Source organism: Papilio machaon, chromosome 19 (genome assembly GCF_912999745.1).
Source record: "Papilio machaon chromosome 19, ilPapMach1.1, whole genome shotgun sequence".
NCBI classification, from domain to species: domain Eukaryota; kingdom Metazoa; phylum Arthropoda; class Insecta; order Lepidoptera; family Papilionidae; genus Papilio; species Papilio machaon.
This window is the reverse complement of record NC_060004.1, coordinates 1,891,688-1,915,853: the sequence shown is the minus strand read 5'-3', so window position 1 is coordinate 1,915,853 and position 24,166 is coordinate 1,891,688. Positions and strand designations below refer to the sequence as shown.

General features: G+C 32.7%; 1 protein-coding gene across 5 annotated transcripts; it reads right to left on the bottom strand.

Annotated features, from left to right (window-relative positions):
• Nucleotides 1–1,411: 1,411 nt before the first annotated feature.
• Nucleotides 1,412–24,108, bottom strand: LOC106708297 (cilia- and flagella-associated protein 410). Of its 5 annotated transcripts, none has more exons than XM_014499780.2 (14): nucleotides 23,867–24,108; nucleotides 13,084–13,149; nucleotides 7,442–7,609; nucleotides 7,080–7,152; nucleotides 6,745–6,810; nucleotides 6,395–6,493; nucleotides 5,955–6,011; nucleotides 5,429–5,497; nucleotides 4,664–4,753; nucleotides 4,204–4,272; nucleotides 3,716–3,780; nucleotides 3,255–3,381; nucleotides 2,195–2,277; nucleotides 1,412–2,085 (listed from the first exon to the last, which is right to left on the bottom strand). In XM_014499780.2, exons 1-14 carry the CDS (start codon nucleotides 23,944–23,946, stop codon nucleotides 2,052–2,054), a joined length of 1,146 nt encoding a protein of 381 aa, XP_014355266.2. In that variant the 5' UTR covers nucleotides 23,947–24,108; the 3' UTR covers nucleotides 1,412–2,051. The 5 variants fall into 5 exon arrangements, with proteins under 5 accessions (XP_014355266.2, XP_045538406.1, XP_014355265.2 ...); XM_014499779.2 differs by having other exon boundaries at nucleotides 1,413–2,085; nucleotides 6,395–6,496; XM_045682450.1 differs by lacking the exon at nucleotides 5,429–5,497 and having other exon boundaries at nucleotides 6,395–6,496.
• Nucleotides 24,109–24,166: the final 58 nt, after the last annotated feature.

Here is a 24,166-nt window from a genome sequence, read left to right as displayed (position 1 = left end):
CTGGACTGTGACGTCATGGTATTCGTATTTTTTTAACATAACATCACTCTGTATAGACGAGTTCACATAACTTAAGGCCAGTGAAAGTGGCATTTTTATCACGGATAGCTTGACAAAAATATACTCAGGATAAGGCCGACTACTGCAATATTCATCAGTTTTGCCTACTGGGCCAAATACGTTACACTGTAAGTTATATATTCAGCCACCTGATTCATTCCATAGAGTTTCAACTTTCGAAATACTTGTACAAAATTATGTTATTACTTTTTTTAAACTGAAGCACAGGGAAGACCCTATATTTTTGTTTGGATTCACTTCTAGGGGTAAGTACTTTGGATTGGAAATTGAAACAAAAATTATACGGAACAATTTAATTCACAAACACTTGGCCTGCATGCATTTCTATGATACATATTAATTTAAATAAAAATAATACGTTGAAAATTAATTATTTTAATATTTGTAATTTTTACATAGTGAAAATTATATACAAACATGGATATATATGTATGTATATAGTTTCGGACGTTATAAAAATAATCAAGGTACAAAATGGTAATAATCAAACAAGCAATATGTCTGATAATTTATGGTCTATTTATTATATTGTGGGTTTCGAATGCGGTAACTTGAATTAACTGATATTATCTCTGTTTTGTCAAAGACAATATGAAGGGTGTCATTATTTATTACAAGTGTCAATCAAAGTTGACACTCACAATATTTTATGTCACATATTGCCTGCATTGTATGTACAATGGAAATCTAATTTCTACAATTTTATTGCATTGCGGAGTTGCTAAAACCTTCGTTTAGAAAAAATATACATATATATATATATAGTATTAATGGTTTAGAGATCTCCAAATATTACAATTCAAGGTCCAGCTTGAGCTGATAATGGATAAAAAAAAACTTTAATACATTTAATTTTTGGGATTTGTTTAAATACCTTTTATAAAGGCAAACATTCTTTTTAAAGGTTTTAACTGACATATAAACATAACAAAAGTATTTTTATTCAGTAAAAAAATGTCCTGAAAAAACTTTTTTTTTTTTGTCTTACGACTGTTTCCGTAGGAGCCATTTTATATGCGGACGATGAAAGACCCTGATCTAAAATTAATAATTAATTATTGGATATAAAATAAAATAAATAAACAAATACACAGGATAAATACCATTTAAAAATATTTATTGAAAAATTATTCCACGTTTTATATTTTTAATAACTGGATTTAAATAGCACTTGGGAAAAAATTAAAGCTCTTTCGCAATTTATAACCAATACCATGAACATTGATATGAAAAAATATTTTTATAAACAATATACAGAAATAAAATCATCTTAATGAGTTTGAACAAACATTTGTTCAAATTTTCGCCATATTGGCGTTTTAATAATTTGATTTATTATTACAATTGCACAGATCTAATTATATAATTAAAGCGTACGTGTAATATACATAGTTATTGCTGTTCGGCACATTACTGCATTGTATACAATCAGGGCTTACAAACTTGCGGGCCGTAAATATTACGAATGACATTTTGGCATTTTTTTTAAATATATTAATGAAGATATTTTATTATTAGATTACTAAGCACTAAAATTCTATTAAAGCTATCGAAGCGTTCTTAAAATTGTGATATTTTTAATTTTTATACGTGTAATCACGACTTACGTAACACCTATGTTGAAACAATATTGCCATTACTTTCTTTTTTCTTTTAAAAAGATAAGACAACTATAAAGTACACACATATTACAATAAAAATTCACTATTCTCGCATATTAGGCGTTATAATCCATGATATTGTTATTACAAATTATTAGCATAGTTTAGCAGCCCTGATATTTCTCATCAAACGACTACATATATGGTACATATATGGGCCTTTACAAATGTTTGGGCCAATAGTCCAATACACCAAGCTAACGCCAGTGCTATCACTAAGCCGCACGCTATCATCGCCCTTGTGTTGTTCAAGCTAAGGTCGCAACTCGCGTGTCATCGGTGTGTTTAGCATTAGGCGTCGGCGTTACGTCACTGGCTGTTCGCTAGTTCGTCCATACGACATCTGGAATACACACAAATCATACTAAAACAATCGATCGGTTAACTAACTACCGCACCCAGAGACGTTAAATAGTGCACTAAGAGTGTCACTTAGCATCAATTTCTCCTACCTTACAGCCATTTCCGCTACCTCGAGGCTCGGGTAGTCGAGCTCTTTGACAAGACACAGCACCGCAGACAGCAGGTTCGAGTTCTGGAAACAAGAAAAAAAAAACCTTTTCAATTACATGAGCTCTAGTAAAAGAAATTTTAATTGCAAAACTCTTAGCTAATAATAAAAAAATGGTCTTCATCCATGACATTGCAATTGGAACTTTAAGTCTATGTCAATAAAGACACGAATGCAGCGCAAACAACATACAAGAACGACGATGTGAGGTCTTGAGTCATGCGCCACTCATGTGTCATTGCTATATGACCGAGGTTTTACTGTATTCTACTAATTGTATTTCTACATAATATAATGTATTCTACTAATTATATTTCTACATAATATAATGTATTCTACTAATTGTATTTCTACATAATATAATGTATTCTACTAATTATATTTCTACATAATATAATGTATTCTACTAATTATATTTCTACATAATATAATGTATTCTACTAATTGTATTTCTACATAATATAATGTATTCTACTAATTATATTACTACATAATATAATGTATTCTACTAATTATATTTCTACATAATATAATGTATTCTACTAATTATATTTCTACATAATATAATGTATTCTACTAATTATATTTCTACATAATATAATGTATTCTACTAATTGTATTTCTACATAATATAATGTATTCTACTAATTATATTTCTACATAATATAATGTATTCTACTAATTATATTTCTACATAATATAATGTATTCTACTAATTATATTTCTACATAATATAATGTATTCTACTAATTATATTTCTACATAATATAATGTATTCTACTAATTGTATTTCTACATAATATAATGTATTCTACTAATTATATTTCTACATAATATAATGTATTCTACTAATTATATTTCTACATAATATAATGTATTCTACTAATTATATTTCTACATAATATAATGTATTCTACTAATTGTATTTCTACATAATATAATGTATTCTACTAATTGTATTTCTACATACATACTGTATTCTACTATTCGTATCAACTCACTCTGGTGACGGGTCGCCGTGTAAATCCGCGGTGTTCTGCCATTACCGCGGACGGGTACTCTCTCTCCCTTCTCTCCCTCTCCGTTTCTCTTTCTCGCTCCCACTCGCGTGGTTGGTATGTTTCTGATCTGGAAGACAAAAAATACACAAATTAAAAACTCTATATAGTAGTAGCATAATTTTACAAAAATCAATATAAACAGAGGGTCTATCACGAATCATTGCGATATGCGTTTTTGTAACGTCATCGTCAGAATATGTCAAAATTTGTATGGGATTAGTATTTCACCTGCAAGTTTTATCGATGACGTTACCAATACTTTCTCGCATATTTCGTGCTAGGCCCTCAGTCGTAATACATTTTTCTAGATAATTTGTATTATAACAATAATAGTGTCTTCATTTCAGCTATGTTTTCTCTGCTAATGAAGTCATGTTGAAATTATTTTATAAAATTTTTACCTATCAGAAGTCGAAGCCGCACCTCCGCAATGCCTCCATTCTCCATTAGTAGCATATGTGTACTCCTGAATAACAAATCAGTTTATTAGTTACTTTAAAAACACATTTATTTTATTATTAACTAGCTGTCACCCGTGACTCCGTCCGTTTGGGATTGAAAAAAAACTTAATAAGTAGCCTATGTATTCTTCCAGACTATGTTCTACATTTGTGCCAAATTTCATCAAGATCCGTTCCTGAGATACCTTAAAACATCCATCCATCCATCCATACATCTAAACATTCTCATTTATAATATTAGTAAGATAAGATTGCACATGATACGAAAACAGAGTTGTACAGAAAATAACATAATAAATAGCTCAATCAGCTACAAAATGTATGAAAAGTGTATGATTATGAATATACTTCGTAACTGCCGTACTCAGAGTCTTTAAATATCAATCAGTAAACACTAAATGACTCTGAGTGCGGTAGTAATGTATTACCTTAACATTCTGAGCGGATACAGAATGCCTCAGTGATGCGGCATCAGGCGATCGCGGGCGAGTGCGTGTCTGCAATACAAAGCTTCTGTGATGAATATAGCAAATTTTTATAGCAGCCATGTTTTAAAAAACAAGCTTTTACGTGCATATTTAAATTTACAATGAATTCTTACTACAATATTATTTACATTCTACTTTGATGACGTAACAATAACGTACGCATTTGACGTGCGCGTACATTGTTAAAACGCACACATTGAATAACGTAAACTTAAAGTTAGTATAATTATAATTGGCCCGTGATATATGTACACTATTATAAAATAAAAAATACTACTACACACAAATGTATTTTTTATCTAAGCACATAACAGTGTGCCAATTTGTGTTAAACTAATCATTTTAAAAGTATGTTTTTTATTAAATAGACTATTGTATAGTGATAATCAGAATGTCTTACTTCATAGTGTGAACTGGTCATGGCGGGGTGCTCGTATCTTTCATCAGGTTCAGGAGTGGGGGCACGTCGTGTTGGCGATAGGGGGCACGGCTGTAAATACAAGACATTCACTAACAATACTTACCTAACAAAGAATCTATATCGTTAATCTCATATTAAAATATTTACTTAACGACTCTGTGTGAAGTTAATTACCTTTATTACAAACGAAAAATAAATAATTATTACTAAATAATACATAAATATAAAGAAGAGTTAATACGTTGCTATACTAAACAATCATGCAACATCTACCAATGTTAAAAGCTACAATATTACACAAAAGTTGTATGAAAAGATTTAAAGTTCCCAATTCAAATTTCTTTACATAAAAAACTAGTTTTTACCCGCGACTCCGTCCGCGTGGAATAAAAAAAAAGTTCCTATGTCCGTCTCCTAGTTCTAAGCTACCTCCCCATCAATTTTCAGCTAAATCAGTTCGACCGATCTTGTGTTATAAATAGTGTAACTAACACGACTTTCTTTTATATATATAGATACAGAAGAATTGATAACCTGCTTCTTTTTGAAGGCTAATTAATTCGTAAAGTTAAAATTTTGGGAAAAGATACCTAAGGAGAATCTAAGAACATCTTTGTTACAAGTACAGGAAAAAAATCTTCATATAATATTTATAAAGATAAGAATAATTTAATGAATCATAATGGAATTTTGAAAACTAATCGTCTGCTAGTGATAATGAATTATTATAGACCAAACACGAACCTGATGATTTTCAGAGCGCGGGGGCTCCGTTGCCGGCTCGGAGCCTCCATCGGGCGAGCCGTCGCTTCCCTGCGCCCCCACGTTAGTTGTTAATTTACATGTTAGCAAGGCACTGGCAACATTTAGCGGGAAATATATTATAACTAGCAACCCACGTAATACATTCGCCGGGGAAGAAATATAGCCTATTTAATCCTAGATAGAAGAGCTTTCTATGAAGTGTTAAACATTCTTGAAATATTAATAGTGAACACGAATAAAGGCTTACTTTTTTTAAAGCATTCTTTAAATTTTAGACCAGATATATTTCTATATTCCATTCTAATTTATAATTCTTAGAAGAAAATATTTCACACATATCAATTACAAGTAAATGACAAAATAAACATAAATACATCACATGCTATTTATTAAATTACAACATATAATATATTAACAAATTTCGCGACATTTATAAAAATACAGACAGCATAAAAAGCACCCTCCATGCAGATCACAACATAAAATAGCTAAAATAATAATAAACCTTATATTTAGCGTGATTCGGTCCATTTCTGACATTTTCTTTTTGGCACACCGGTTTCTTTAACATGAAATGATAATCCACTGTAATAGCGAAAATACAGAGAATTGACCAAAGTAGTCATACTAAGCTTCGTACTACTTGTCCACGATAACATGAGACCTCGATCCGATGACGTCACAGAGACGACCTTTTTAAATATTTTTTTTAAGAAAATAGCAGGTGAAGGTTAGCAAGGCCATCACCTATTACTATAGGCGCACGTCTCGTGTTATTGTGTATGCATTGGTGAGTTGGCCGTTGGGCCGATTGGCTCAATGGGAAAAATCCCTTTGAGACGGTTGCTAAATTGCAGTATGTAAATGACATACTGCAATCGATAAATATAACAAGAAAACCTTTATGGGTATTCCATAGCTAAACCTAGCATTTCAAGACAATACCTGTTCATGCCTTTGTGCTGGTCTGCCGTAGTAAGGCTCTGGTTCTCTGTCCGGACTCGACTCGCACGACCTCTGCCGTCTGTATTGACCGTATGACTCCTGCTGAAACATGAAATCAAAATATTAAATAAAAACAATAGACAAAAAATGGCTAGTTAGCATTTTAGGACTCGCGAACCAAAAACATTACATTCAGTAATTTAGTAGATAAATTCCGAAGTCTAAACAATATTAGGTACCAATTTAACTTTCCTTTTGATAGAAAAAATAAAACCTTTTTAACTCACTTTACTAATGACAAAATATCACACATTTTCGTTGCGTAAAATAATAAAAGTATAACATCTCACCTGTTGTGGATACCCTTCATCATCAGAGTCAGGTATATGGGTACCGCGCCTCATTGCTTCTTGTACCTAACAACAAAATTTGTTTAAGGTAAAATTTATGGTAAGAGTATGCACCAGATTACGTGGCTTCAGATAGATGGATTGATTATGAATGTCTGTCTGAAAGTTGAGAGCTAGATAAGTAAAATGCGATATGAAATCACCTGTCAAACTAACACTCCTATAACTCATTGAAAAGGCTTTGCTCTACTCGGAGCAAGGTTCGTTTTCACTGAGGAATTCTTAAAAGAATTCCCAAAAAAAATTAGTTACACTATTCAAAAGTAAAATCATACCTCTTCAGGCTGTACAATTATGTTATCGAGCTTCTCTAAATTTGGTAGATTCCTTAGCACCGTCATCCTGTATCTGGAAATTATAGCACATGACATTAGAAATTGTTACTTTCCCAATAGCATTCTATACAATATAATACCGTACATAGTGCACTCAAGGTAACTGTTTAGCTATGTAGTATTATAAGATTCAAAATATATGGCGGCTTGAGGTAAACGAGTGCATGTTTTCGCACGTGACTGCCAAGTAGGCATACTTGCATTGGGAAAGGATACAAAATCCTACAACGTATGGTATAAAGTGTTATACGAAATTCCGAGCCTTCAAAAAATTTGTACGTCACTGTATAATGTTTACTTACTCCGGGTGCTGTGTGCAGGGGTTCTCATCTAACCAAAGACTGGTGAGATCTGGTAAGTGCCTCAGATGCCTGATCTCTGCCAAATTGCGGATCTCATTCTTGCGTATGTAAAGTTCGCGCAACCGTCGACAGCCAGCGAAGTCGCCTAGTGTACGGATCTTGTTTAAACTGGAAACAGAAAACAATTTCTAATTTAATTTTCCTTCTGTATTTTAATAATTTAAATGAAAAGCATGCAACAGTTTATTACATTACTTCGGCCTTTTAGAGGATGACCATTTGTAAACGTTGATGGTATTTTTTTTTTTTTTTTGTCTAAGCGGTTATACAAAAACATCCCTATTTTTTCAAAGACAATGTGAGGAATAACACTATGTTTTTGTAAGAGGTAACCCACAGTGAAACAAGTCACTAAACTTTCTAGAAGCATGTCAGTATGTCTAAAATTAAAGGTAAACAAGAAAATGTTTTCCAAACATTGCAGTGGTTTTGAAGACACCGTGGTGTTATAGAAGGAAGTAAAGTCTACAGTTCACAGAGAATCGTTTCAAACTATAAAACGGTTTATAAAGGAATCTATTGTCTTGAATTTATTTTTCAATCAAAACATTAATTACTGAAGGGAAAGTAATAAAAATTGTATAACTGTGTATCATCCAGCAGCAAACAAATGCCACTTCACATAAGAGCGTACAAAACTAAACATGTCATCTAGTGATATTGATGATATTGATGATGATAATGGGGGAAGGGATTGGCTCCTAAAACACAGGGCTTTGCCCTAGTTCAGGAACCAAGGCTTCCACATAATTGTGTATATGAGTGTTACAATAAAGCAGTTATTATTATTATTATTATTATAGTGATAACAAGCCGCGGAAGAATCGTAGCAAATTAATTGTTACACGGTTGCAATTATTTCGTAGACAAGATGTTAAAAAAAAAATTATTTTATTAAATCTGTCTATGCAATACATAATATATTTTGTAAGAATAGATACTGTATACAGTGACTATGTCTGTAGGCAATCTAGACAATTTGTGTAAAGTTATGAATCAATATTCCGTCTAGACTTGCTTTCTCAAATAGGCGAGACAACTAGCCGTGCGCAGAAGGTTTGCCGATGGCTCCCTCATCCTATATAAAATAATATATATTAAAAGATTAATACATAATTACTTTTATTGAGATTATTTTTAATAAGTTTTATGTAAAGTACATACAATAATACATATATTTCACCAACTATTTATGTAATCTTTTTTGTCAACCTTACTTACCGTCGACGCGTGACGTCACGAGGCTATCGGTAAAGCTCCTGAGCACGAGTAATAACTATTCATAACTTATAAGTTAGGTATAAATTAAACCAATACATTAGGAATTATAATCTAAATTGGTTTGGCAAATTTACAAAAAGACAATTTGATCCTTAAAGTATTATGTAATAAATGTTGCAATTTTCAAGAAGTGCACTAAATAAGTTTCTCAAGGTCTTGTAAATCTAGTCTATTGTTGAGATTTAAAAGATAATTTTGTAAACGAATAACAAAAAGAAGTTTAAACTTTGCTAGATTTTTACAAACGTTGAAAACAATCTTAAACATAAAGCGGAGTTTTAACCTACAAGATTCTGTCTTGAATACATTTTATTACGAAAAAAATTAGGATTTGAGTTTGAATTGGGAAGAACTATAGCATTAATATGAATAGGATATCGCTGTGAATCAACCAACGTCGGCGTCTTGCACAACAAACGCGCTACCAACGCAGTTGGGTAAGGTGAGCCACGCTCTAATTGGGCACGGTCTTACAATGCCGTAATACGGGAAATTGATCATTTTTTTTACTTGTTTAATGTATTACCGTTAGTTTTCACTGCCGAAACACTGATTACAAAAAAAAAAATAGAATTTCTATATAAATTTTTCAAATTAAAAAATAAATTTAGATATCTATCAAGCGAATATAAAAACTACATTATAGAAATTCAAAGTTAAAAGTCATAGCTCTTTTAAGATTTTATCGATACAAACTTTCTAAAATATTTAAGACATTAATCTTGTCAATATTCAACTATTAAAAAACGCTAAAAACATCTCGGCACGTTATATTTTAGTTGCGACTTTCTCTAAATCCAAATAATTAAATTCATCAAGGATTTTCATTCATTATTAAATAATATCACATCATTAGCATAAAAGGATTTTTTTTAGTGTTCTTACGATGATTTTGTGAATAGTAAACTAGCAGTTGCCCGCGACTTCGTCCGAGCGGAATAAAAAATCTAGTAATAAACGTAGTCTATGTCATCCGGAGATAGCGTAGCTTTCCAACAGTGAAAGAATTTTTCAAATCGGTTCAGTAATTTCGGAGTCTATTCAATGCAAACAAACAAACAATCAAATCTTTCCTCTTTAGAATTAATACAGGCTTACCTGTTTATATTGATCACATTTTTTCATTTAATGAGGTTAGATAAAATAATAGTTTAATTAAGTTCGGTGTCAAGAATAATATTAGTAGACTTAGTTAATAAAAATCCATCTGGAAAGTGAAACAGATTAAAGTGGATAATGGATTCGACGTTTATTCTTGAAGTCGGAGTTACGCTCTCCACTTGAATCGGAATTATCCACGCCACCACGCTACCGGTACTAATACTGTCCGGAAATAATTGTTCTTTAAATAATACAAATATTTCGTAAAATGCTATACAAGTTGACCCTTGTATTTCGCATAGTATCAGAACCGGCTTTAAACCTTTCAATGTCGGGTCTACATAAAGGTCGAAAATATTTTTCATGAATGCAGAAAATCAACATTAACAGCCGTAAGGCGTATTAATCGAGTATGATAAAACCGTGGATTTCCACTGCCGAAACAATCGGCCCAATGGAAGTAGTTTTTTTGATTCAGCCCTATGGAAAAAAAATCCCATTGGGCTGATTAATCAGTAGATCCGGTCCATATATTTCACATGTCATTCTGAAGCTGAAAAACTCTGTTATATCAGTTAGGATGATAATAATATGTAGGTACGAGTTTTTTTATCAGTGTAAGCAAGTAATATCAACCAAGAGTGGATCTCGTTTAGTGAAAAAAAAAACATTTTAATTCGACCTTAAGCGTTATGCATCCCTTATAAATCTCTAAACAAGCTTATAAGATTTGATTGTAATCCAGGCGTGAAACCCTAGTGCATTACATACGAATCACTATAGTGCATCTGCAGTCACTTATTTTATAAATAGGCTTATCTGTTTCCAACTGGCAAGCAATTTCACAACGCGTAGCTTTGCAATGAAAATAATGTGCGTGCCAGAGGCCTAATGTTTGTCTACCAAACCTTTTTTTTAAAGAAAGAGATGGCAATTAGATTTGACAGGGGAGGAGACGCTTAGGGAGGGGAAATTACTCTTTCTGGGCGTCCCCTCCATGTATCTAAAAATAGGTACAGATGTCTATAGGCAGCAGTCACTTCGCACCTTTTGCTTAAAAAAAAAGCTTATTTGGAAGTGCTAGATTTTCAAATATTAGGGTACAATATGGGTATAGACGGGCGTTTGAACTGTAGAATTAGTAACCAAACTAGCGTCTGCAACCTTTTAATTTGTAACAAATGTGAATGGGCGGTGGTCAATACGTTTTAGTGGGGTGTGTAAGGCTTTTACCGTAGATTTCTGAGACCAAAATCTGCGTTTAAACTATATTGTTATCGCTGTTTTGTTACAGTCAATGACAGGGATTACGTTTACCACGTTTGCACGTTTACCGCCTTCTTCTATCCCACGTCACAAACACGTCTAAATTTAAATCTATATTAAAACGTTTAAATCTAAATTAAGGAGCAGTCTTACATAAGATAATTAAAAAAGACTAAAACGTGAGTTACCGCTATGCGCCGACGATCACGTCTGCGTACAGTAATAGCCCGCTTGTTAGCGCTAACGAACGATTCATAAAGAACAAAGTATAATTCAAACATCCTTTCAACGGGCGACAAAGACTCGAGATTAAATAAATAAAGAGGCGCGGCATAAATTTAACGTGAGCGTAAGTTTCCACGACCGAAACTTTAGTATGAAAACACAATTGTTCTCTCTTTTTATTTATTAAAGAGATCGCAGAGTTTTGTTTTGTTTACGACAAAACAAATTGCATCATATTTTTCATTACAAACATTTTGCCTACAAAAAAAGACAAAGAAAAAAAACCAACTAACGATCGAAAAATAAATTCTACATTATAATTTGTGGCTCAACAAACAACTTTTTAACAGATTTTGTTTTCACATAATTATATTTTTAAGTCAAGTGTAAACGCAGCCTTAATGACTCCGCCGCATCTTCATAGATAAGCACTCTTTCGGACTTATTATGATTCCCTTTCACCGCTCTCGGTAATACTCGAAAGCCTGTCCATAGTATTGCAGTATAATGCTTACTGAACATAACATTAACAATTCAAGAGGTCATAGTGAAAACGAAATTTAGTTGTAAAAACTTTTATCGCAATTGTTTAATGGAATTTTAAATAGTGCTTTTGTAAACACAATTCTCGATTGAAGTACCATTGTGAAAGTTTCTTTTACTTTCATGAATGACGAAATTCCTGTACCAAAACACCTAAATATAAATATATTTATCTCTGTTTTCTCAAAGTAACTGAGAAGGATGACATGAAAACTGTTGTTATATGGTAAATACTAGTAGTCGCCCGCGACTCTGTCCGCTAAGAATTAAAAAATCAACATCAAACATCTGAGCCAAATTTCATCTAGATCCGTTGATACGTTTTGGAGATACCTTCGAACGAACTAACATCCATCCATCCATCCAAACATTCGTATTTATAATATTAGTAAGATTATAATCTGTAAACTTGTAACACTGAACGGTATGTAGCAACACTTCTCGTAACTTCTCATCATTGAAATGACGTCTCGTAATAACGTAAGTTTAGTTAATTAAAATAAAATGTTAATAAAATAGTTTCTTCTTCCATTACAAAAATCGAAGCACATAACAGTAATACAATAGTGTTAAATATTTTCTTAATAAAGTATAATAAAGTGACGGGGTCAAGGCAAATACGAAATGCATATACAAGGACTAACGTACAAATCCAATATAACTCTGTCGGTGAGAGACGCAGTGCGGCAAAGAATAACTCGGAGTATACTTGACCTCTACACTCATTTTAATCCTATATTGGGACAAGACGTAACATTTTTAAATAGTCTGTACAAACATTATTTCAACAACTATGTTGCTCTTACGCAAAACAATCATTATACTAAGCAGAGATCTTAACAAAGACTTTAAACACGGAAATTAAAACAAATAGATAATTCTTAGTTACTGTAATTACTTGGTTAAATATGTTACAAATACGCACAATTTGTTTTACAGTGTGTGTTTTAATTGCTTTGATTGTACAATTAAATGAGTAATTTATACGCTCAGGACAAAGAATGTCGCTAACTTGTTTATCTGGTTTTATAAATAAACATCTACTTATTAGTATAGTAATTACCATAAAAAATGTGTTAAATACTGAAGGACTGGCACGAAACTAGTCGGCACCTAAACCTTTGTACTTTATAAACAAATATTTAAATTAGTTACTACATACTCACCTAAAAGCCAATACTTCGACGTTGGGCATCTGTCTCAGGAGGCTTACATCGCCCAGCTCTGCACCCCTGGTAACAAAAATAAAGATTTTATTGCTATAATTGTTCTATAACAGTCACCACTCTGGGAGTCAATGCTTTACATGATACTAGTAAATAAAAAAAAAGTAAAAAATAGTCTATCAAAAACAACATTTTTTAGGCAACATCTGACAAAGAAGATTGTGATTCGGACATAGGCACGTCAAGGCCGTTCGTCTGCGAGTTGTATGTTTTGCTTACGATTCGATGCGCGTGCGCAGTCGGCGTTTTTACGTGCGCGCCGGCAATTATGTCAGTACATATAACTGTTGCGCGTGGTTAGTGACGGATGCATAAAAAATAATAATAAAGAAAAGGATTTTGTAGATTTTAAAATATTGTCGATGACTTTCAACTTTCTCTGTTAAATAAAAAAAAGATTCAAGAAGTTTATTGTCACAGAGGTTTCTGTTTTTAAATCAAGAGTCTTATAGATAGAAATTTATCCACTATTGAAAATTGTGACAGTTAAGTTTAGAAGTATAACGTGTACGATCTAGTTGGTACCAGAAGAATAATGTATGTATTCCAACAAACTGTTCTTGTGAGTGATTGGTGGAAAATGTCGTTGAAATATTATCTACAAGATGCGGTTTATCTCACGTTTCATGTGCCTTCGTTAGGCTTATCATAAATAGGGCACGATCAGCAGGTCATTTACCTGTGTACATTGTTATGTGATATCTTCTGCCTACGATGTCATTTCGACCAAGGTTTTTGTAAAATAGAATCAGTATTCTATAATTTGTCATATCGTTTGCATTCAAATTGTGGCATAAATGGTTGGAGAAGTAACTATTTAAATTCTACTAGACCCACTTTTTCACCATGCCTTTGGAGGGGAGGGGGGGTTACTCACAGACATGTGACGCCTCTTTCTGTTCAGCGCCGTGGGCGTCCGTCCAATCACACCCTACCCTAAAGCCGTTCCGGACCTTACTATCTAGGGACACATATGAAATATACAACGCTAGAATAAAGTTTCGATGTTCTACTGTCTTTATAAAAAAATGCAATCTACTAGTAATAATAATTAATAGTTATGTCCTATTAATAAGCAGAAAAAAAAACGCAAGTATAACCGTTTTATAACCTCGAGGTTAATGAACTGAATAAACTTGTCACTCCTTTTAAATCCTAATGAATGGACAACTCCAAATATGTGTAATACAAAATTAGAAATTGCCTAATGTGGTATTTGCAGTCTCTTTTATGTCATGGTCGCAATTTATATAACGGATTTAGCTATCGGCTAGTGCTCAAACAGAAATGAGGTGTGTATCAAATGAAATATAATTTAAATTTAAATAAGAATATAAAAAAAATACCATCTCATTTAAATACGTTAAGTGGTGTCCTTATTACTCATTCTAAGGCTCTTGCTTAGTCAATTAAAGATTTACGAGTGGGGTTAGTGTTATTTCTTACTACAATTTAAGCGGTTGTTCTTTCACCTTTATTAAAAAGAACACAGGATAAGTGTTGCCATCGTAAAATTGTGGATATACGATACCAATACGTGTTAGCACATTAAATTGCAGAAATACTCTACGCCGCATTCCATCGTTATATTTGAAAGAAAAAAAAACATTTATTACCAAACATAGCACATAAAACACTTAAAAAACAAATTTGATACAAAATTGTGGCAAAGGATCCATATTCAAGATATTTCATGCTGTCTACTCGTTTCACACTTCAATAATTGAAATACTGTATTTAAACATGTGCTTGATAAAAATATAATGGACCTATAAAGCTGATGAAAAAGGCATATCCTTCCGACTTTTTTATAAGATAAGGGGGCAAACGAGCAGCTTGAACACTAAAGTGTTCATCGACGCCCATAGACATCTGCAATACCAGATCAATCGCAGATGCGTTGCTGTCCTTCAAATCACAAGGTTGCTTTTTCCTTCAAGCTTTCCTCAAGAACAAATCAGTTCCCTAACAATATTTAGCAAATAAAACTGTTTGATATTTAAAAACGTCCACGGGTTGCATAAAATCATAACTCGATTGCCAGAAATAGACTAGATAAAAATATTCCCGTGTTACTCATGACACCGTTCGGTTGCGAAAACGTTTATTTTTAATTGGAATAGTGTCAAGCGGGGGCAGTCACCCATGTTGTAAACTACGAATGCTATATTAAAACAACGCCATTTTTTATATAATAATTTTTGTTACTTTCTCCTGTTTTATAATCATATCAAATGAATATCAATTACTATATACTTTAAAATAAAAAATATATTATAAAATTCAACCCTGATTCTTTAAAATTACAAAATTATACTGTTTAATGGTTTTTGATCAAGTTTTAAGGAAATAATTAGGTAAGTGTAAAAATGTTGTCATTTGGAACATGACTCAGGGACGCTTTCATGTAAAATACCCTTACATTCGAATACAAGTAAGTATTTATAGCTAAAACTTTCAAATTAAATACGAAAGACCTTTGAACTAAATGGTGTCAGGGTTAACTGTGGAGTAGGTGCCCATTCGATACAAAAATTAGGTCAAACGTATAAATTTGTAGAATATAATAGCTCAACATTTCTCAGTTGCTTTTTAACTATTTCCATGCCGAAAATGGCAGAAAGTTCTTTTAAGTATGTAAACTAGAACTCAAAAACCTCAATTTTAAATGAAAAAATGCATCAAGGATGATTTTCACGATTTTACATGTCTCTGTAATTTTAAACAGCTTTCTCTTTACTGCAGATGCTCCAAGGAGGTTAGCACTTAAAATCAGGTTAGGCACTTAACACATTTACTTCGTCAAGTGGAAAACTTTATCTCAAGTACAAACAAATGTCTACTATTAAATATTAAGCACATAAACGTATGATTAAGAACAGTAATAACCTTGAGAATCACGTACCTTACTTTGCACTTTAGTTAACATCTATGATTTCATCGCCTTGAGTATATAGAGTGGAAAATTCTTTACATAAAATTAAAACTCGAAAAAACCTTGCACACAGGAAGCTTTCAGATCACTATCTTTGTTTACATTAGATAAAAAACATGAAAATTTATTATGCTCAAGTGCGTCTAATTTTAAAAGGACAAGTTGAACTTCAAAATAACCGACTCCGTACAGAAAGCAATAAGACATTTTTTACGATGAATAAACCAGCGGTTGAACACGATTACTTATATGGCAGAAATATGGTGTACGCTAGCTTAGTAGATACTAAATCACCCTACTCTTGAAGGCTCCCACTTCGTCGCGTCATACTTGGATAGGTAAACTGACTTACTATTAAATAATTGCTGTCTAAACAGATATTGCACTCAATCCCTCGCAGTAGCACACATTAATCGTTGGTTTCTAAGACTAAAATCTCGGTATAAAAAATCGTCATAACTCTCATTATCTTTGACATTACAGAGATCACAATAGGTTTTATAAAGGGATTTTGGCCTCAGAAACCAACGATAAGAGTACTAGCGAAACTACCATCAACGTCTCGTGGATAAGTAAAAGTTTTGATATTTATTTGACACACTTTTATAATTCATAACTACAGATTAGTCTCGGCGTAGAAAACGAAAGTTATCACAATACCGGTTTCTAAAACAGGGTGGACCAGAGTACATATGAGTTATGTAAATTTCAATTCAGCAAACGTACAAAGTTATAACATCCTTTTATTAGTTGCGCAAATCTATGTTTGAGCATGAGATGCTTGAATTTAGATTTATTTGAATCTAGTTTTACAAAAGATAACATCGAAATGGTACTATTGAATATCGCCAATTAGGCGCCTGGTTTACTACAATTTATGGTGCTGCATGACTTTACATCACTCCCACCCTAGTATTGAATGCAATGTCCTCGGGGTCTCACCCCAATAATACAGACCGTGTCACCTGGTGACGTCACCAATTCGAACCCCAACAATTTACATACGTGACAAATACATGGTATAATAATGTAGAAAATGTTGTTTATTTACTTTAAAATATAAGCCACAAGCACAAGAAAAATGAAGATTATTCACTGCAACTAAGTATGAAAATGCCATAGCAAGTAAAAAATTTCCTTTCAGTTAGAATGTGCCTTTCATTAGCTAAATTGGACGCTCCTAGAATGTTTCACCGGTCTTATTACAAATTTACGATGCTATTAATATTTTTTTAATAAACGTTTGCGAAGAACGAATTTGTTTCCTAGTCAATTTAGTCATAGGTGCGCCGCCAAATTTAATGAACAGTGAAGACATTTACGTTTTCCAAGAGTTGTCTGTATGGAAATTACTAAAGAACCACCAAAAGCGTCGGTGGCTCAAGTGGCTCTTGCAATCTCCAAGTCCTGGATTCGAATGCACTAATGTGATTTTAGATTTACAAATGTACTTTTATCCGACGTTCGTAGGGTGAAGGAAAACATCGTGATGCAACCGGCACATATGTGTTAATTCCCGGGAGAAAGACGGCGACGCGACTCTTCACCCATCACGTTCCGTCTCCCGAAATGGTGAAAAGTGGATTGCGGAGGTTCATTTGGCCACAACAAATAGAGGTCCGTGACCTCTGCCTATCCCTATGGGTTAGAGGCGTGAGGTCTGTGTGAAGCAATCAAAAGGTTGATAGCAGCGTACTTCTGTAAATGTTTATATATTTGAATTGTTTTACGTCACCTTCAGCAGCGCACATTTGTAAATAAGATAGAAATAGCGGCAATAGATGCCGGAGCAATGCGCCACACACGCAACTTCGTGTTATTCATTATCTATGTATATGCAAAGTAAGAATCAAATAATATCACATACTTCAACTTGAGTGACTACACGATGCATGTGTTCTTCAGTACCTATTAGTAGTTGAACAATTAATTTGAAAAAAAAAAACATTTTATTCTAATTGCGGGTGTGGATGTTATTAATACCTCGTACATACCACGACGGAAAACTCAACTAATAGCTAAGCTACTATCAATTATAATAAAGCAAAATAAGGCAAAAAACTATCGATTAATAAGATACGTATTACTTGTAATTATACAGGTGTGATTAACGAGAGTCAGATTCCTTCTTGGATCAACGAAAATCCACATCGCGTGTCGCACGCAAGCTATGGTCACACCGAAATTCGTGTACTGTGGTCATTTTAGCTATGGTTACCAAAATTAACATATATTCCAGAGTTCATTAATATACGAATCAATTCCATCATCATACTTAGAGTTGGGTACGAAGAGACCTTTAATGCAGATTTTATATGAGCATACAACACTTAAGGAATGTTTAAGTAACTTTTAACCTATTCTGAGTACGCCGGTTATACTACGGTTCATATTCGAATTTCGAGGGGTAAAAACAGTTGACATTACCGCCGTAAGCTACTTGAATACGACATTGTATATAATGTCTACTTGTGATTATGGAAATTACGAGATACGCTTTAACAATTTTTGTCCTCTATAGTAACCCAATCGTAAATAAATATGAAAATTAGCTTTGAATAAGATATTTAATTAAAAAAGAAACAAACTTATGATTTTTGGGTGGTCTAGAAAAAAATATAGATTTATGGTTCTCCTAGCGCGATCGAACAAAATAACATGCATTAACAATGCATGTGTAAAATTCGGATCATTTGTCTTTCGATCGACCTATTCAAATATTTATTGATGTTACAGTTCTTCGAATGCAGTAACGTGGAACATTTCTTTCTATAGCCATACATATAATATGAATCGATTTGTACTATTGAGGTCAACATTAAATAATGGAAGACTTTGTTCGTTCAGTTTGTTCAGACTAATAGTTTTTTCATTTACATACAAACACAATACCTTTAGTTGAATAAAATACTTTGAGAAACATTGTTAATTAAAAAGAAGTAAGATTTATTTATCGGATAAGTGGTTGATGGTTTATGAGTTAAAAATGAAACAAGCTCTTCCGTAATGAAATCAAAAGTAAAGTTTTATTGAATAGTTATTTCTCTGTTAAGGATTAATTGAACAGATAACAAAACATATTGTGAGGGTAAAGTTTAAATTTTTTCATGTTAGCGTAGTTTTATTAATATTATAAGTACCCTCACATCGTGACATCGTGTTAACCTAACAAGTAGAGTGTGCATACTACAATTTCGTACAACGGTATTTTGTTGGTAATGTTCTCTTTACTGTTACCGACGCATGACGTATCTTAACCAATTCACTGACTGACATGATTCAGAAAGTGTCTACGGTTATCTTAATATCAACGTTTGACGTATCTTTAGTACATACAGCGTCATAAATCCTCTTCGGCGTCTTGCAATTTCGCAAGCTGCTATATAAAACATCATTTGAGTTTTCAGCGGGATATAAAGTTATGTGAAGACGGAACACACCTTCACGCTTTGCTGCAGTCGCCAATGTGGACCCATTTGCACAGACATATACGCTTGTGGCTAACCACGAGCCGCCATTAAGTTTGAATCTTATAATACAAAGAATCATACATAAATGTAATTATTCTACACCATATAAAGAATCTAACATCAAATGACATACCAGTCATGTAACTTATAGAATCCCAAATAATCAAAATAAAGTACACAGCTTATGAACATTATTCGAAATATTTCTTAGGAACGTTTAAATTTAGTCGCATTAAGTGCAAAGAAAAAGTCGAAACTGTACCAATGGCTTCAATGAGCTAAGCAACCGAGACTGCTTGGCGTCTTGCCATACTTTCAATGAACTGGACTAGTCTTCGTGGAGCCAATGTACGATTAGAAATAACCAGACCTTTCGTTTCGGTAGGCGCGGCAGTGTGGCTACTGAGGCAATCCCTTTGACGAATATGATTTTTAAACACCAAAATATAACAAGCAGAAATTATTTTCGATGAAAATCTTTTAATGTACGTTTTCCTTGTACAATAATTTGCAAAGAAGTTTAGTAATAATACTAGTCTTTTATAAAATAAGTGTAATTTATAAATATTATATTTTACATGAAAGTTGGTATGCAACAGAGACGAGCCTTCGGTGGTTAGCGAAAGCGAGTCGATGTTACATTTTCTTAACGCGATGAGGGTAGAATTACTTTTCACTCTCGCACGAGAAAGTTATAAAGCTATGACAACTAATAAAACTTTACTATGTTGAAAAATACCGTTGACAAGTTTATCTTTCTAAGATATGATGAATGAGAAATAAGTTGGGTCTAACTTCCAAAATGAGGTCAATAACCGAATCGATTCGATCGGGTAACGTTCGGGATATCTTGCTTCAATTGCCACAATATCTTAAAAGATATTACAATATAATAATGCAATTATGGGTCGTAGCCCTTTATATGGAGCACTACAAGATTACTCTTATATTGAAAGGAAACAGAAAGTTCAAAGGGCAGCAAATGAATGCATTCGTTTTCATGTCGTTATAACGTACACTACTAGCACTAAAAATAATTGTGTAGTTAAAATTGTCTGAAGTTATGTTTAAACACAATTAAATTACGGTAGCTGTATGAGGTCGTGAACTTATAGCTACCGTCTCGATCGATAGCAACGGGTATAAGCTCCCTAGAGACCGCATCTCGTCTCCACAATGTCAAGTTTAACTTTACGCCTCGCCGGGCCCAGCCGCAATGAACCCGGAAACCGATTAAATGTACATTACTTCTTATTGTTGCAGTATAACCAGGTAAATTACGACTTAATAGATGTAAGGTTTGAAACGAAACGAAGTACGTTATATATGTATTATATAAAAAATCGCCTAAGTAATGATGTAGGAAGAGTATACTAAAACAAACAAAAGTTTAACTTACACGTAAGGCTGTCACTACCGTAAAAACAACTAAAATAATCTATAAGTACTCATTCCCACATAGAGTATGAGTCTTCGAATCTCAACAACGATCAACATGACCATACTAGGAGCACCACCCACATCTGTGCCATACACGGCTATACGAGACGTGAAACATAATGCCGGCACTCAGTGACCTTGAACGTCTTATATGGCAACCACGTAATTTTATAAGTGCGGAGAATCAAAGTTATTAGCAAGTATTTGTTATTGATGCAAAGTTCGTCTAAATAAGATTATTTATCAATATAACCTACTAAACATACTGGCAGAAAAAGTGAAAAAGTTTTTAATACAATGATTTCATATGTGTATTCCAGACTTATAAAAAACTTATTACAAGTTCTTTTTAAAGCGTTAAGGCATACAAAAGCTACGTGGACCCGTTCTGGGGCGTAATTCTCTATACTGAAATATATTGTTCTTACTGAATATGGCAAGGTTGCGGCATCATTTTGTTTGTGACAATCTCAATGTATTAAAGCCTTCTTTGTCGAAATGAGTCATATCTTTTTTGAATTCAAACGTATTCGTTTTGTCGTTATGACGATAATGTTACTTTTTCGTTTTTTAAAATATGTGTTATTAATCCACATTTTCTTATTTTTTCGCTTCTTACAATAATATTTTTATTTATTGTAAGAAGCGAAAATACGTTTGATTCGTAACATTACGATCAAAACAAACTTGAAAATTAAAAATAAAATTAATTACATAGTATTAATTAGTAATACTAATTTTTTTTTCTAAAATATTTTTGTACCACTGAAAATTTTACTTTCATTACGATTACGAAGCATTTAAGCACAAATATTTAAGACTTAAATTATGGGTTATCTTAAAATAGTTGCAGGCCTAAAGTCGCTGCTGACCAACGAATTCCAATTCTATTTAAGGCGGTCCAATAAAATGTAGTAGTATTTTTATTTACTGATCATGTCAGCGTTGTGATCGAAACTTACCAGTTTTTTGTTAACTTCTTTAAATGTACAAGGATGTCTTGAAGAATACGAAAGAACGTAAATATTTATAAAAACTTATCTCAATATAAGTTCAATCAAGTGTACTTAATTTAAAAAAAAGAAGCAAGACAGTTTTATTGAACGTACGTTAAATATATTTCACAGGCGCGTGAGTTAACATATTATGAACAAACATATTCATGTTCCTGACGTGCCAAATCAAATGGCAGGTATATACTACGTACGTGATTAGCAGTATCTTTTTAGTGCTACTTTTTACCATGATGTTGATGAGATTACATGAGGTTGTAATTCGCAGACGCCCCCTTCTGTCCAGCGCCCTTTCGATAAATCATGGTAGGTATGTGATTCTAGCTTTTGAAAATGATAAATTTTGAGATATTAGTTCATTGGTATGGTATTTATGGCGATAATAGTTACATTATAGTGCATCATTGCTGATAAACTGAGCGAAAACAATACTTTTTAGTTCGATAAGATAATGTTATCATCACGTGTTTATATAGTTTTAGTAGAGAGTGCATATTACTGTGATAACCAATTGAAATGCTAGCAATAGTGTAATTTCCAATTTATATTTTAAAATCCTTAGTCACATTAACCAAACTGTTAACCCATTAGCCATGCTTTTAGAATTCCGTGGAAGAATTTTCTTGGTGCTACAGTCTGTTTTAGATTAAGAAGTAAAAATTACAAAACACTTTTGTTGTATTAATTTTGCAGTTATTCCTTGATAGTTTATAGAAATATCAATAGGGATTACGAATAAATGCGTACGAATTTAACGTAAAAAATACGTAAAATTTTTCTACTGCAAGTTGTGTTTGAAAAATACTATTATAAAGTCATAAAAACTTAACAAGAGTTAAAATACAATAAATTAAACAATACTCTTGATACGTCACCAGATAACAACGAGTTTAGCGATGCAGTGTGGTAACGTATTTATTTGTGATTCATACAGAAAGGAGGTCAGAGTTAGTTTTAGTTGAGATGAGAGGTGACAAATAACACAATACGTAATATTGTCGAAGTCTTTGTTTTCAATTTAAATGCATTCATGTTTTGTAGAAGCTATATGTATTAATAAATATGATATTATAATCATAAGTTTATAATTAATTAGATTTAATTTAAATAATGCTGAGAGATTGCAATGATTTATACGTTTTTAAGTTGGATATACATATTTTTTTTGTTTGGAACAAATTAAGTCAAAAACTACTGAACTATTTTAAATATTCTTAACTTAGTGACGCACTAAAACTGTCTTGTAGTAATAACTATATATGTGACAATAAACACACAACGACTCATTTATTATACAAGTGTTTATTCAGACTTGTTTGCCCATTCTTAGTTCTTTATTTGAATTGAATTGTGTTACATTTAGTTAAAAACATCCTTTTACTTCTCAAAATAAGCTCATGCTTGTTCTAGGAGTTGATACATTAACCAATAGGTGGATTTGAATGAACTCATGATTTCATGGTCCATACCTTAACCGCTCGACAACTAGTGCTTAAAATGATAATAAACCCATATTATCCAGACTCCAAATCTAAGCAAGGGGTGACATTGTATTAAAGTGTTTTTTATTGAAAAAAATTATTATTTAAGAAAATTTATTTTTAACTCAGTTAAACTGACAGTTTAGGGCCTTACTTAAATATTTTGTTCGTAAGTAATTTTTTATAATTCCCGATAATTTTTGTTTTTCTTTCTTGGTACCAAGATAACTGATTAAACAATGAAGTTCCCACGCAATAAAGAAAAATTACGGTACCTACCGAATTAAAGCCGCAATAGCAAGGTTAATACCCGCCAGTTCAAATATTATTCACAACTGCTTTCTAACTCTGCCAGTACACCCTGATTCATGACAATTTACTTACCAGCAGTTGAGTTTCTTTATCGCATATAAATCCGATTGCTTGGATCGTGCGATCACCATCTCTTCCGTAAGCCGAGCCATTATAATGCACAACTTACACAAGCACTTTGTCTAAACGTTTGATTGTTAAAAACAAAATACACAAAAGGGATTAGATTGTAGAAAAGTCGTTATGGACCATACTGTTTTATGTCAAGAAAAGCAAAGAAAATTAACCAGACAACCGACACCACCACACTTCGAGCGAGGAGAAAAAACTAAATCTGTCAAAATAGTCGAACAAAACAAATTGAAAATTGAA